The sequence below is a fragment of the Hemicordylus capensis genome, chromosome 3 (genome assembly GCF_027244095.1).
Source record: "Hemicordylus capensis ecotype Gifberg chromosome 3, rHemCap1.1.pri, whole genome shotgun sequence".
Taxonomy (NCBI): domain Eukaryota; kingdom Metazoa; phylum Chordata; class Lepidosauria; order Squamata; family Cordylidae; genus Hemicordylus; species Hemicordylus capensis.
The window spans coordinates 164,848,957-164,865,312 of NC_069659.1; the positions used below are offsets into that span (position 1 = coordinate 164,848,957).

General features: G+C 49.0%; 1 protein-coding gene across 1 annotated transcript; it reads right to left on the reverse strand.

Annotated features, from left to right (window-relative positions):
• Positions 1-10,676: 10,676 nt before the first annotated feature.
• SOX21 (SRY-box transcription factor 21) lies at positions 10,677-14,560 on the reverse strand. Its single transcript, XM_053312969.1, has one exon. The coding sequence runs from the start codon at positions 13,343-13,345 to the stop codon at positions 12,494-12,496; it is 852 nt and encodes a 283-aa protein (XP_053168944.1). The 5' UTR covers positions 13,346-14,560; the 3' UTR covers positions 10,677-12,493.
• Positions 14,561-16,356: the final 1,796 nt, after the last annotated feature.

Consider the following 16,356-nt stretch of genomic DNA (forward strand, 5'->3'; position numbering starts at 1 on the left):
AATTTTTGCACAAATTGTGTGATTGTACAAATGCAAAATTACAAGGTCAATGTAACATTGTGCAGTATGTCATATACCAATAAAATAATAATAATATTATTATTATTATTATTATTATTATTATTATTATTAAGCTTATATTAATTTATTTTGCTCTAATAATTTCTGCCCTGCATTTCCATGTTAAAAGCACAGGATGGCTTACAGTGAACAAGCCACGGCCCCTCCAAAGTCAGGAATTACACCCAATACACTGCAGTCACTTCTAATCTACGTGTGTGTGTGTGTGTGTGTGTGTGTGTGTGTGTGTGTGTGTGTGTGAGAAAGAGAGAGAGAGAGAGAGAGAGAGAGAGAGAGAGAGAGAGAGAGAGAGAGAGAGAGAGGTGTTTGCATATAAAATTCAGAGCCAAAGAGTCTGTCACACACAGCATAATCAAGAAGCAAAATCTGACTATTCAGAGTTATACAGATGGAAGCAAGCTTGGCTTTTAGTGGTTCCCATTAAGTTCCATGGAGTTGCATAAATGGACTGCAAAATGGGATACAGCTGAGAAGAGAGTGAACCAGCCCCTTGCCTCCAGACACTGAGGTCATCACTGTAAAGTCCCTGAATGTATTTTCTATTTTCCATGTAAATGAATTGTGGCCACTCACTCCTACAGGAAAAAGTAGAACATAGCACTTGGGAAGACTTTTATGCAGAGGGCCAAACTCCACTGAGTAGACTGGCGTGTGTGACCTGCAGACATGACAAATATGTACTCATCCCCCTGGAGGGTCATTGTAGTACATGAATACGCTCTCCATATATACACATCAGCCAACATTATGAAGGCATTTTGCTAAAAGATTTATTTTTAAAAGGCAGTTCTCAAGGTCCAGTACACACTGCAGTGTCACCCCCAAGAAATAAATACCAAGGCAGATTTATGCAGAAAATGGGTGCAACTATGCAGAAAGGGTTGGCTCCTATTGAGTCTATGGAACAAAGTAAACTGGGTATAGTCTGGAAAACAGCTGAGGAGCAAAACCTGACCACCATCCTTCAAGCACTTGTATCATCACTAAGGGATGGAAAAGCTTTAACCTTGCCCTGCACCATGGTGTCCCTGAATGTACTACTTTATCATCATAAAACTGCTAATCACTCATATGGGAAAAATAATGCACTGCACTTAGGGACAATATTAGTGACAATATTTCAGTGGGGGCAAAACCCAGCCACTCTCCATCAACAGAAATTCCATAGGGGATACAATGTGTCTCTGTGCTCAGAGCAGAGAGATACATTGCAAAATCTCATTGTGCACAAACGCATACACACACACACACACACACACACACACACACACACTCCCCTACAATATGGGGAAATGCCACCACTTCACACACACCAACTGTTGCATTGAAGGGCATTTTGCTAACAAGCTACTAGGCAGTGAATACTACATTCATTCATGAATATGTCAGGCAAGGGCTGTAAAAGATGTTGGAAGAGATATAGCTGCAAAAGTATGTTCGAATGGTGGGCTTGCCCAAAGGTAAAAAATGAGCCAAATGATCCTATCTTTATCACAGCAACAACAGACATTCAAACAGTGGGTATTGAGTGGTTTAGTCAGAGGAACAAAATCCCAGTCTGCTTTGATCGTTTATACTTATCATCAGAGGATATTAGAAACGCATTTTACCACCTAATTCCTCAGTTACATGAGTTGTGTTTGTCTCTTCAAACCTCAAGAACAACCTTTTTTGGCTAGATTCGGGTTTTACATACATTGAATTACTGGTTATCATCTCTCCATATATTTGTGGGCAATGTTCTGTTGAACTGTTTCAATCTACACAGTAGAAGCAGACTAATAGCTTTTCTCCTCACCACCACAACATCCCAAGTTTATGGAGGTGCAAAAGAAGGGCTGTAATTAAAGGCATGATTTGAAAAGTCTAGAATCTCCTCATTATGAATTGCCTTAACAAATAAACCTACAGGACTGCAAATTAATCCTGAGAGTTTTGCGGCAGGGAAAGTCAGGCCAAATAGCGACTACTATATATCTATTTATTAGCATGACATTTACATTTGCCTGATGTGACTGTAGTTTGTTTTTGAATACAATGAAAGACAGATCCTCTATTATTGTTGTTATTTTCCAAGTTTTTGTTTCCTTGAGTGATTACTATATTTACTATAATAATTATCTGCTGTAACCATTTTGAGAATTTTTTGCGCATGTAATTGAAAGGCAGTATAAAAGGGTGTTAAATAAATGTCTGGAAAAAAATAAATGAAAAAGGCGGGGAGTGTTGTGTCACACTAGCCTCTAGAAAGCTGAGGACAGTTTCAATGGTTACCAAACACATTTATGATGAGTGAAGAGAATAATCATTAATAAGCGTCATTGAAATAAGTTTCATTAATTCTAATGAGACTTACTCATGACTGACTTAATATGGATCCTCCCCATTTGTAATAATATATGGTGATACTGTGTATAGTGCCCATTCACTGGGAAGCCACAACCAATTGCAGCCTTTGGTGTGTGTACCTGAAGCAACTTACACACTTGTAGAATAATCGCAGGGCTGGTTCACATTTGCTTGCTCATCACTGAGTAATGACTTGCATGTCTGAATGGGCCATCTCAGAGTGACCACCACAAATGGGTCTCACAGTGCTTTTCATCTGCCATTCATCAAGAGCTGGTTCATGCATGCATACACATGACTTGATTTCTCTACACTTGGGCTCTGAATGTCTGACCTTACTCCACTGCAAAGCATTGTGTTTGAGGAAGTGGGGAGGTAAGAAAGTGTGGTTTTGTACTGCAGATGACCCATTCACATAGAGAGGTGAGGTCATCACTGAAGATTATGGCCAACAAATGATTAACATACATGTGTGAACTGTGGAGAGCTGATCTTGTGATAGCAAGCATGAATTGCCCCCTTTGCTAAGCAGGGTCTGTCCTGGACTGCATTTGAGTGGAAGACTACATGTGTGAGCACTGTAGAATATTCATCCCCCCTAGGGGCTGGGGCAGCTCTGGGAAGAGCACCTGAATCCTTGCATACAGAAGGTTCCAAGTTCCCTCCTTGGCATCTCCAAGATAGGGCTGAGAGAGACTCATGCCTACAATCTTGGAGAAGCCGCTGCCAGTCTGTGTAGACAATACGGAGGTAGATGGATCAGTGGTCTGACTTGGAATAAGGCAGCATTCTATGTTCCTATGTTCCTAACCTGCCACAGAATCCATGATCTAAGCATGTCAGTCTCAGATTCTTATACACCTATATTTCCATGTAAGCATTTGGAAGATGCTTACATCCCTTGATCCTTTACATCCCTTACCCTTTCCTCCTGACTGATCATATCTGTCTACCTGTCAGAGTTATCACTACCATTATTATTTTTTCCTGAGTAACTCCCACGATGTTCAGTGGGATCTAATGGCAAGTGAGTATGCACAGGATTGCAGCCCTTGGTGTGTTTTGTGGCGCTTTCCCCCCTGAGTGCTCCAAGTGATTCCTATCTCTCTCCCACTTCTCTTCACTAAATTCCAAGTCTGGAGCTGTAAGTGGCTAATTACTTTTGCTTGTCGCTGATGGGGGAAGAAAGGGGACTGGCATGCCAGTAATACCTTTCCGGGAGAAGTGTTTAAAGCTGCCTTCTGTAATTTCCCATAAGAAATCTGGTTATACTGGTTGATTTCAATAGGAGAATTCTTTGCCTAGAGGCACTAGATGAGTAATATGCCGTGCGTCTCCTACTCCTCTGCTAATATGATAATAAGCACATTCAAAAAAAGCAGCGAGGTGTTTACAATGACTGCTTCATTCCTTTCACTCACCTAAAAAGTCCCAAGATCGGAGCGGTGGGGGCGGAGGGAGGAAGCCAGTCTGAGTCAGAAGAAGGCAGCGCCACTCTCCCTCAGCAACCTTCTCAAGCCAACTTCCATCCTCTTGGCTTCCGGGAAAGAGAAGGCGGCGAATTGTGTTAAGCACACACGACTAAGGCTGCTGCTGCTGCTGCTGCTGCGGATTCTTCCAAGGCTCGGCGACCAGACAGGACTCCCCTCTCTTCCGAAGGGAAGGGGAGCGCTCACTAGGCTTGACACTAGGGGACTGCGGTGGGTGGGCGAGTTCTGCCTGTGGCACCCTCGGGACTTCCCTCAACAAGTGTCCCCTTCCTAGGAGGGCGGTGGGCGGGGGTGGGAAGAAGGGGCTTGTTGCCACAAACCCTAGAGCTGCCGCCCTGCATTCAGAGGCAAGCGGCGGGGCAATGGGTCGGGAGAAGTGGAGCTCGCAACTGATGAGTGAGTGGGAATGTGTGGTTCCCCGGAGACAACGTGTACTTAGCGGAGAGAGAGAAAGGAAAGCAATCCTTAGGGAAGGGAGGAAAACTGCGTTAGACTTGAGAGGATTTGAAAATACCGTTGGAGTAGAGTCGCTGGCTTTAAGTCTAAAGAGCAGACAAAACCACCAGACGTTACTCCCAGGAGTAGGTGGTGTCTGAGGATACCTCCCACTGAACTAGCCTCTGAATAGCTTAGTCTATATTGCAGCCCAAATCTATGAGCATCTTTACTCGGAATCAAGGACTGACTTCCAATGCTTCGAATAGCAGCGTGGACATGTCTATGGCTTGGCTTCTCCTGATGATCATCATCAGCTAAGATGAGCAACAGTCTGAAAGCAATGGAGATGAGGGTTCCTTCTGCGTAGGAAATCGCCCCCCCGCTCCCAATACGATACGAAATCCCACGGGATTCACATGTAGCCAGTCCCCTTGTTGACTAAATCTGTGCATTTTCGTGGGAATAAACGGGAGTTTGCTTGGAATGTGTGTGCACACTTTTTTTTCTTTTCCGTTTCTTCAGGTTCTCCAAACGTGGATTCCTAGAGGAAAATGTGGGACACTTTGATGTTCCTTCAGATTCAGAATCAAGGGAGCCCTCGTATCCCTGTTGAAGTGGGGCATTTTTAAAAGAGGAAAGATGCCCCCTTTCCCCCTCTCTACACAAACATACACCGGCTCTATTTTAAAAGAAGCACATGATGTTTTGTCAACTTTCCTAATTTTTAACGGGAAACTCCCCTTTCCCCCACAAACTTTTCAGCCTAATGGGGCGAAGGTAAAGTTGCCACCTCTGATTGAAAGTATTCCTGGATACTTTTTGGCAAAAACCTATTTTTTTCAACAACAAAAAATTCACAATACCATTCAGATTTCCAGGAATGCTTTCATAGTCACCTGGAGGAGATTGAAGCTGATTCCTGGAAACTCCAGATTGATCCTGGAGGGTAGGCAAACTAGAAGGGGGATTGTTAGTCAAACTTTTGCTTCCCCGGATTCAAAGAGGGATGTAAGTTTAGAAGGAAATTCCGGGGAACAAAATTAAAACCTGTTTTAAAAAGTGATCTCTTACACACACACACACACACACACACACCCCTTCTCCTCTTGGCAGCCCAGACTAGAGAGAGAAGTAAGTTAGATCCCTGGAGCGAAAAGGCCAGCAGATGCAACTTCCTTCCTACTCTTTGAAAGGGAGTCCCTTTCACACACCTGCACACGCCCGCCACCCCTACCAGGAGAGACACGTTGCCGTCCCTATGCATCAGCCTGCCACAAGTCTTCAGCCCACATTTTCTGCCAACCACAGTGAGCCACAAGCCAGGATCTGGCGTGGCGGCCTTTTGAGGCCTGACCGACATTTTTCTACTTTCTGTCCGCCTATGAATATCCACCGACTACCGGTCTGGCCAGAAGGCGAAGAAGGAGGCACCCTCTTCTCAACGGCATTCCCACTCTTGTCTCCAGTCTCCAGCCGGACACTTGAGATTTGGGGGGGGTGGGGTGGAGGTGTTAGGGAACCCCCCCCCCCAACTTCTTGCAAACTTTCCGGGGCTCTGTCCATTCTCCTGAACCATCTTCCCTGACAAGGTTCTTTAACTTTCTCCTCGCCTCATCCTTTAAAGCCCCAGAACAGCCATTCCTTCCTCTCTCGCGCTCCCACCCCCAGCCCGTTTAAAAAAATAAATCAGCAACAAGGAAGCCGAGAAAAACGGGTCATCGCGATTTCCAAGACGTGAGGTTTTGCCAAGGCTCCCTCCGCGCTCGGACAGCAACCCTCCATTCCCAAGAGTCAGGACTGGGGGAAACTTGACGCCAGACACGACCACTTCGCAGGAACTTTCCCTCCTGCCTCTGAGTGACCTGTAATGAGTTAGAGTGGCGGCAGGAGTCGAGGGGCAGGAGAGGCAATCTGCCAAACACGCCAGATTATTGGAGTGCAGAAAATTATTATTCTCAGGTACTATAGCTGATTCTCTTCCAGGAGATACTGAAAAGACAATACTGAAAACTGCAGGTCGTGTTGCACTAAATACCATATAAATAAAACCTGTTACATTTCCATACACCAGTGTGTATATCGTGTGTGTGTGTATTCTAAACACACTAGGCACACACATATAACATGAGAGACACACTAAGCGGGTTGGGGTGGGGGTGGGGATCAAATAAAAACAAGTTCCATCTCAGACAAATCAAGAAACATGGACTCATTTCCCGCCTCGTTTATCTAGCAACACTGTAATATATGTGCATAGGTGGTGCATATAGTATTTCAATCTTTCTGTAGTAAGGAGTTTTGTTTGCGATACCTAGAGGCCACTGCAAAAATGTGGGCATGTAAAAATGTATGTACATATGTGTATGTGTATTCCAATCATTTATATAGCTCCATTTTTACCTTTCTCATTCAGTCTTGCAAGAAGCATATCTATTCAATGCCCTTGCCCCCCCAACCAAGGAAAAAAAAATCTATTCAAAGGGCATTTAGTTTCTTTCTTTCTTGGCCGGTAACCCTATTCATCAATTGTTCAGTCTTGTAGATTGCATTCTAATGCTAATCTAGCGTGTTAAATATCTTTTTGTTCCCCTTTCACCGTTTTGTCATTCAGTTTATCCAGTTTTGGTCACCCATTTTATTTATTTATGCGCCTGTTCCCATTCAGGAGCTCATGTATTTTTTATTATGTTGTTTCTCTGTCATGCAGTGTCAACTTAGTCTATTCAAAGGGGGCTACTTGAAGGGCTGGAGGGACAAAGCGTGTACACAATTGCACCGCTATTCAGTCTGGCCAGCTGGATCGGCTAAAAAAAGGGGGGGGGACCCAGAAGAAGAAGAAGAAAGAAAGAAAGAAAAGAAGAAGAAGAAGAAGCCTTGTGAAAAGAACTGCTTCACAATGGCCACAGAAGAAATGCACAATGCTAACAGTTTTCCAAATACCACTGATTGGTTTCCTCACAAAGAGGAGAAAGACGCCGCTTTCTCTTAGCTCCACTTCAACAAACAACACCCTCACAAAACCTCCCAACCCCAGGTTTTGTTCTTGCACAAAAAAACCCTCGACAGTCTAAACGCTCCCACTGTAGGACAAAAAGGGGGGGGGGAGCTTTTCACGATCCGCCCCCCGTTCTTCATTTCCCTTGTGAGAGAGCGAGAGAAAGAGAAAAGAAAAGGAGAGGGAGGGGAAAAGGAAAAGGAGAAGGAGCTTGGAGAGGGGAAAGAAAAAGAGGGAAATTGTCAGCGAATTAATAATATCAGTCTTTGAAAAGGGAAGTGGTGACCTTTGAGGGATACCGGACTGCAGGAGAAAGGGAGAGGGGGGGAGAGATTAGTAAAGTTTGAAAAGCACTCGCTGAGACTCGGGGAGTTTTGGCAGCGGGGGGACTGGATGTGTGTGTGGGGTGGGGAGGACCGGGGGAACGGCGTCTTCCAAGCTAATTTGGGGCAAATGCGGAGAGAGACGCCCCGCCCTGGGTCCCACTCAGAAACCATCATGCCCAGCTTGAGGGCTCTGCGATCCTTCAAGTCCCATCAGGGGAGTTAAGCCCTCCTCGTGATCGCGTTGACCACTCTCCGTCCTGTTCTCTTGTGGAATGTTGGGCTTTCAGCCTTCTCTCGTGGAATCTTCGCCTCCTCGATGTTCTTTTCAGGAATCTCCGGCTTCCTTTAGATTTCACCTGAGCCGGATAAATTTCAATACTATCCGTGGTGGGGAAAATAGGAGAGGAAGGGGACATTACTACAGGAGACGGATCATTTTCGTAAAATAATAATGAAAAATCACGATCTTTAATTGCACACACTTAATCTAGTTCAGATGCCAGTTAAAACACAATTCCACCTGTTCGCTCAAATATTTTGTTGAACTTATTTAAGCCCTTTCCTGTTGCAAACTGCCATCCCCCCGCCTCCATCCTGACCGAAGAGAGGGCCCAGGACTAGCTTTTTTGCATCAGCCCTGAGCTAATTTTCTTCCTCTTTGAACCCTGCATGTTTGAACTTTGCAAGGGGAAATTCTGATCTTGCAAAAGCCATAGATTCTTGGACAAGCTCTGTATACGAGGTCCCTGAAGCGAGAGGAATGCAAAGCAAAAACCTACTGACACCCCATACTAATGCCATCTACTTGGGAGTAAGAATTTCTGATGCGATTTCTGTGGGATTTGGGCTCACACATAATCTCGGCCTAAGGAGGGGGGAATCAAAGGATTCTGCCGCCTTCCCCTTACTTTTTCCTTTTAAACCCAGGAGTTAAAATTTCCTGAGCCAGGCACACACAAGATTACAACTGGGAGAGGTGGAGGAGAGTGTCTTGTGCCTACATTTCTATGTATTTGTTTGAGAGCAAGTTCAGTTGAAATCATTGGGATTTCTTTTTGAGTAAACACGCAAAAGCTTGTACTGTATGCCGATTAATCTGGAATAAATTCTGGCCTTTGGTTCTGAGTTTACAGTGAGGGCGGACGAACACGCCATTTCGGTCTGCATGGGGAGGCGGGGGTATGGGGGTGTGGACAGAGGAAAGTTACCCTTTAATCACCCTGATTGTGAAGCCGGGCAACAGGTGTTACGAGGTAACTAACCCGACCTCAGACCGCAAGAACAAGAAATCTCTCCCGACTGCTTGAGCCAAAGGAGAATAACTGGAGATAGGTAGACCAACGTTGTCTGGGGAAGCGAAAGGTCAGGAAAGATTTAGGGCTAGGATTTCTAGAGAGCTGCAGGAAGTTCCGTGTTGAGAAATAATGGGCTGCCATGATGGGGCGTGGGGGGGGGGGAATGGCAAGCCCTGAAAGGATTTAATTAACCGTGGCAGGGCTAATTACCCCTGGACAGTCCAAATTAGTTTTGCATAATCACTCTGAACCATATGAATTGACTTCGAATATTGCAAAGGCGCTGGAGGGGCGACAAGAGGAAGGTCGCTTTAATGAGCAGCGCGGGGTCAGAGAGAGGCGGCAGCCCCTCGCAAATCTCTTGCCTTCTTTTCACGCACCCGGCCTCTCCCCTGCCCTCAGTCTCACTTGCAAGACTAAAGCTGCCTGCAACCTTCTGCACACTTTTGCTGCGAGTAAGTCCCCGTGGGATTTACTTCCGGGTACAAAACCCAACCGCCACACTTCGGAAGGAGGACCTGCCTGACTGCAACTCGACGCGCGTTACTTGGGAGAAGGCCCTCTGCTCTCAGTGGGACTTACCTCCAAAGTAAACCTGCGAGGAGGGGCGCTTAGGAGGATGACAAAGGGCGGTTGGATCCCTTTAGAGCAGGCCCTGCTGCTGTTGCCCCGGAAAGGAAGTCAGCCACCTCCTCGCTATGCACGCTGGACAAGTGAAGGTTTTTCAGGAACGGCCAAGGGGTGGGTTTCTTGCTGATCTCCTCCGAGTTTTCTTAAGAAGACGGCTTTTATTGCCTGCTCCATCGAAACCTGCCCTCGTCCCCCTTCTTTCTCTACTAAACAACGTACAGGACAACATCTTACCAAACTCAAACGCGTGTCGAACCCGATCCGCCCGACACTTATCAACTCGAAAGTAAGCCCTGCCGGATTCAATGAAACATCCACCCAAGGAAGTGTGCAGAGGATTGCAGTGGCACAGCTCGACCTGGACTAAATTCCCCATGGGAGCCTGTGCCAAGTCTGTGTGCCTAGCACTGCAGCTAGTTCAAGTCCCCATTCTTTTCAGTGGGTGAGAGATGAAACTCTGCCCTTGAAACCCATGGCGACTTAAGGGTGCTTAGCTTGACCTGGGTCGTTTCCATCTTTTCTTCTTCTTCTTTGCTTGATTTAACACTGAAGGAAAACACCATTTGGAACAAGCAAACTCCGTTCGAGGGTTATTAAGTCACAGTGACAACGACTTCAGGGATAGGTAATAAGAAATACTCCAAAGAAATCTTCACAAATTACACAGATTTGAAGCAGAGAAGCTCTTCTTATTGGACGGTACAGAGCAGCCAAACAACTTTCTAATCTGAAACCATGACTGGTTCCCCACGAATTCACTGAGCTCATGAATGCCATTTCTCCCCGCACACACACACACCCCTCAGCCTGTTTTTCTCCCCTCCAAATGATAATAGAACTACTTGATTAGGGGTATTTTTTAAAAAAAATCTTCTTTCCTATTCACGATTTCAAATGTGATAAATCAGGTTTTAGTTCAGCCTTACAATGGCCTGATTTAGATTTCCTAGTCTATCTATTGAAAAGCGAAACAAAGGCAGTCTTTGGAGGATACCTTACACTTCACCTGGCCTAGGCAGGTAAGGGCAATTGAGATTAAAATCTTGTAAGTAACTCAACAAGAAATAGAGGATTTTCTCTTTTCCCTGCTTCAGGCTTTTATTTAAACTCTTTGTTCCAAAATGAACAGAGTGGTAAGTCGGAGTCTAAATGTACAGATATAGTTTAGACGTCTAATTTTAAATTAGAGCACACCAGCAAACTCATTTATACACGTCAAATGTTAAAACCAATACTTAAAAACGTCTTTCCCCCCCAAAAAACCCTTATATTACAGAAAGCCAAAACAAAACAAAATTAAACTAAATACAGGTTAGCCAACTTGATTCACAAACATTAATCCAAATATACATATTACAAAAGTAAAACAAAAACCGTTCTGATTCAGGAATTTCTTTGAAATGAGTCCCCCCCCCACCTCCAAAACCATTATCTGCAACTGAATCGTTTATGCATTTAAAATAATAATAATAATAATATTTCCGCCCCCCGCAGTCGAGTGACTGAAAATCACATCTGAACACTGGCGGTGTTGCTCGGAGAAGGGGTTGGATAGAAAAGCGAATAAACGTCTTCTCTCGAAACACAGCGGTTTGGGACACACCTAACATCTTAATAAATATAGAATTATTTTCAGATAAGGTCTGATTTCCCCCCTTTTAAACTCTAAATAAATCAAATCGCGATCCGGAAAGGGATCCACAATCTTTTGAATTGGCATTAAAAGGCGTCATTATGTGAGCAGTTGGTTGTTGTTTTTTCCTTTAAAAAATGTTTTTATTTTATTTTACGCATCTTTAGTCTGGCACCCCGATCCGTACACACTCTTTCTTGGAAGGAAAGTCCCCTTGATTAATGCGAGACCTACTACCAAGACAGCGTGCTTAGGATCGCAGCCCAAACCTCAAATAATACAGCGAGGCAATCTTCTTACACCTAAAGTTCCCACGAACTGTACACATTTACAGTCTTTAGGGGAGACGGGTAGAAAGGGACAGGCAGCCACTTTCCTGCTTCTGAATTTTGTTTGTTTTCATGAGAATTAGGACCCTCCTAAACACTTCCCTGGCACTCTTAGAGAATCTTGCTGCATATAATGGGGGCTGGATATGGTGGGGGAGATTCTGCACTTTGATTCTCTTTTTATGCCCCCATCTCAAACAAGTGAGGGGAGGGATAAAACGAGGAGCCCGGCTTCTTTAATGGCTTGCCGGGCTGCTCTTGACGTTTCGAAGTCGCAGAACTGAAAGCGCCGCGCAAACTTTCTGCATGAACCTTCGTCAGTGTCTGATCAAGGTTGCAGTTTAGGTGGGATGTTTCTGGAGCTGCTGTGAATCCGGATGGGGGTCGCGGGAGGGAACGACAGAAGAGGAGGAAGAACAAAACAAAAAGACAGACAATCCCAAAGGACATTGCGGAGGAGAGAGAGCGATTGGCAACCCAGGTGCTTGCACGCTAAACTAAGCCTTTCGGCCGCGATGGTGGGGGAAGCAGGCAGGCGGGCCGGCCGCTTCTCCGCTCTGCTTTTCTCCCGCGCCCGCCTCCAATAAATCCTTGCCAGAAACCCGAGGAGGGAAGGAGAGGGGCCGGAGGCGCTTGGAGGTTACGGAGAGCGGATCCTTTTGCCTGGTGGGGCCTGTGCAACAGGTTGCAGAAATGGGGCGGCCGGGGAGAGGTGGCTGGAAGGGGAGCGGGCCTGAAATGTTCTCGTCGGGACCCCACACTTGGCCCCCCCAGCTCCGCCTTGCTGGACGGCAGCGGCGGCAGCAGCAGGAAGAGTCCTCTGGCAGGAGGCAGCTAAAGTCCGAGCGGCGGTGGGAGCCTGCTGGAGTCCAGCCTCCCACCGCTGGCCGCCAGGCTGTAGAGGGCTCCGAAGTGGGGGGCAGGAGGTCATAGGGCCGCCGCGTAGGCCGCGGGGTAGGGGTCCAGCTGCGGCTTGCCCATGCCCGGCAGGAGGATGTAGGCCAGCGGGGGCTGCAGTCCCGGGCTGGGCCAGCCGCTGCAGTTGCAGGGGATCATGTAGCCCGGGTTGCCCGGCGACGGGTGCGAGTGAGTGTGGCCCCCGCTGGCGGCTGCTGCTGCGGCCGCCGCAGCCGCCGCATGGAAGGCACCTCCAGCCGTCGGGTAAGCCAGCGAGGAGGCAGCAGCGTAGGGCAGCCCGGCCGCCGAGCTCCCCCCGCCCGAGCCCGACGAGGAGATCTCCGCTGCCATCTTGGCGCCCAGGTCCAGCAGCGAATAGGGGCTGCCGGCCGCCGCCGCTGCCGCAGCCGCGGCTGCTGCCGACGGCTGGAAGAAGACCCGGGCCGCGGCGGCCGCGGCGGCGGCCGCTGCTTTCTCTGGGTTGGCCAGCAGGCCTTCGGGCCCGTGGAGGGCGCCGGCCTTGAGGGCTGCCGCGTGGTGGGGCGCCAAGTGGTGGGCGTGATGCTCTGCCGCGTCGGGCAGGCCGTAGGGCCCGACGGGGAAGGCGAACTTGTCCTTCTTGAGGAGGGTCTTGGGCTTGCGCCGCGGGCGGTACTTGTAGTCGGGGTGCTCCTTCATGTGCATGGCCCGCAGGCGCTTGGCCTCGTCGATGAAGGGCCGCTTCTCGGCCTCGCTCAGCAGCTTCCACTCGGCGCCCAGCCGCTTGGAGATCTCCGAATTGTGCATCTTGGGGTTCTCCTGGGCCATCTTGCGCCGCTGCGCCCGCGACCACACCATGAAGGCGTTCATGGGCCTCTTGACGTGGTCCACCGGCTTGGCCATGCCTGCGGCGGCGGCGGCAGCGGCGGCGGCAGCAGCGCCCAGCCCGTCGCTGCGAGCCACACGCAGGAAATCAATGGTGGCCACCCCGCCCTCCTCGATTCCGGATGCCCACAGTGGATGCTGAGCCCCGATGTGGGGGTGCCTCCCCCCACACTCTGGACTGCCGCAGTACTCCGGGGAACCCCCCACCGCCGTCTCTTGGCGACTGTCTCTTGGGCGATGGGATGCTGCTGTTGCTGCTGGCAGTTTTCAGTGCCGTCGAGCCGGTCCGCTTTCTTTAGGCTCCTGCTCCAGTAAGTGCAAAGCGTGGGACGCGCTGTGCTCCAAACCCAAGTCCTGCTCGAGACTACCCTTGGCGGGAATTGGGGCATTTGACAGTCGATGCACCGATTGCCACCAGCTGCAGCATTACTAGAAGCCAAGGAAAGTTCGCCCCGACGGTGCAGGCAGACAGACAAAAAACATTGGGGGCGGGGGATTATAACCAGCAAATCTAGAGTCGATCCGGATGGTTAGGGAGCGTCCTGGGAGCTGTCCACTTCCAAGGAGAGCAGATTTTCCTCAGTTAGACTGATCTGTACTGGCCCGGTTCTCTCTCGGTCAAGTTTCCTCCTAGGTGGAGACGGGGCAAGGCGCCTCTTCCCCGGCCATCCTCCCTTTCCGATCTCTTTCTGAAGCAGGAGGAGGAATCGACTTATCTCTGCTTCCTCCAGATCCCTGCCTGGATTTCCCTCTGGACGGAGTGACTCGCCTTCCCCTGCTTGCCACGCACCCAGCGCCGGCCACCTGCAGCGGGGCAGGAGGAAGAAGGAACCAGCCGGCGGACCAACCGGCGAACGCTGTGCTGATGTGCTGGAATTCGGCGCCCGGCGCTCTCCCGGGCAGCTCCTCTCTCCGCCTCTCGCGGTTGCCCTGCTGCAGCAGCCCTCGCAACAAACTTGCAGCAAGTTTCACACGGCTCCTCAACTCCACCTCCCCTTGCGCCCCCCCTCCCCAAGTTGCTTTAGTTTGGAGCGCTTTGGGGGCCGGAAGATGGCTGAGGGGAGGGAGGAGAGAAGAACTTAAAACGGCTGGAGCAGACAGCGGAGGATCCAGGTGCAAACTCCCTCGATTATAAGCATATATAAATATTTCTGGGAGTTTTTGCCCCCTTGTTGTCTCCGAGAGGCTAGCGCGGCTCTCGGTGTGTTTGCAACGGCATTAGGCTTGCCTATATGGTGCATGGCCAGTGTGTGTATCTGAGGGCATGGGGAGGAGGCGGGGTGTGAGGCTAGTGAATGGGCGGTGCTGCCTGGAACCCTTGGCTCCGCCCACCTCGTCCTCGGCCCATTGATTAAAGATAGCGCATTTCCGCCTCCCATTCACTTCGCTGCAGGGTAGAGGGGCGGAGACTGAAGCCAGCAGCTTTCTCCTTCGCTACCACCAGGGCAGGAGGGGCGCTTGCGCAGTGACGAGGCAGAGTCATGCCTGCCTGAGCCCCTTGCTCTAAACATTGCCCTGTGCTGAAAAGCCAGCAAACAAGCTCAGCTCAGCACTTCATCAAGCAGCTGTCGACAGACAAGAGTGAAAGAGGAAGTTACTTTCCTTCTCCGAAGTATTGCTGATCCCGCCGATTCATTCACACACAGCAGCAGTTCCTGCTAGGCGCTCCATTATAGAGACCCTGCCTTGCTTCGGATGGCGCTTACGCTGCCCCACATTCATACCTTTTGTTCTTCTCCCTAACTGGGAGTTTCTGGAGGAATCAGGCTACCTACAACCAAGGCAGACCCCGCTTGCTACGCAGCAAAAAACTTCATTGGTTGGGGTAGGGCGGGGGCCAGTCGCATGTGGTGTGTATGGATGATAGCTCTGTCGTTTATAAAGTCATCGTGAGAGTGCCCTAAGTTTCTTAGAAATAATCGTCCTCAGGAGTCTGCACGCAGGCGCACCAACACGAACCATCATACCGAAGTAGATCCGAAAACAGAGTCTGCACATTGGGAATGGGGTGGGGGAAAGCGCGTGATCGATCACAACACACACACACACTCCCCTCGTTTGTAATTAAGTCCAAGAAATCTTAGTTTACTGGGCGGGGGGAGGAAGGGGAACAAACTCCTTCTCCTTCCAAAGTGACAGCGAAGATGCAACCCACCCACCCCCTCCAAAGAGAAAGGAAAAGAGCCCTCTGTAGCGGTGGGTGGCGGCGGGGGTGGGAATTACGCCGCGTCCTGGCTGCCTCTCATCTGGGATTCTTTCTCCGCACATTGCTTCACCCGGAACAATCGCCTGATCTGTCTGTTGCTACCGTGTTGGCTTGCTTGTCTGTCTGTCAAGGGAAACTCGCTTGCCTTGTTTGAGTGTCGGCGGCGACGGGCTGGGTTTGGAGCTGACTTACCTTTGTGGTATGTGGAAGGAGCCAGCTGAAGACACGATTAACTCTTTCCCTCGTGAAAGAGCGAGGCGAGGCGGCTAGACAAAACAGAGTCCTGGCTGATTGGCAGGGAAGTTTATTTTAGCTTGATCCCAGAACTCCGATAAATACAAGAAGGGGTGTGGGTGGTAGCGGAGATGGAGGAGGAGGCGGCGGTGGGGGAGAAGGAGGAGGGGACCAGCCTCAAGCATCCCATCCATAGGGGCTCAGCATCCCATCCATAGGGGCTCAGTCAATATTACACGAGGCAAGTGGTTGGGGAACAAGGTTCGATGTTCTAGTACGTGGCACATAGGCGGAGTACCGCATTGGACAGACAGACAAACCTCACACAAATTAAATGCTTTAAGGTGTTTCTCATAGTGCAGCTCCTATTGCCCGACTACGGGAGAACTTTGGCATCGGATCAGGGAACAGACAGTTACGCGGGAAGAGTGGGAGATCACACGCAACTTCCCCTTAATTTCTCCTTAAAGCATTTCCCAATGGCTCTCACTTCAAAGGACGCCCTAAAAGTCCATGGTGTGCTCCATCCAGCCTCAATAGACTCTTTTTCCTGATCTCTTTGAATGCCTGGTCAGTTTGTAATGATGTT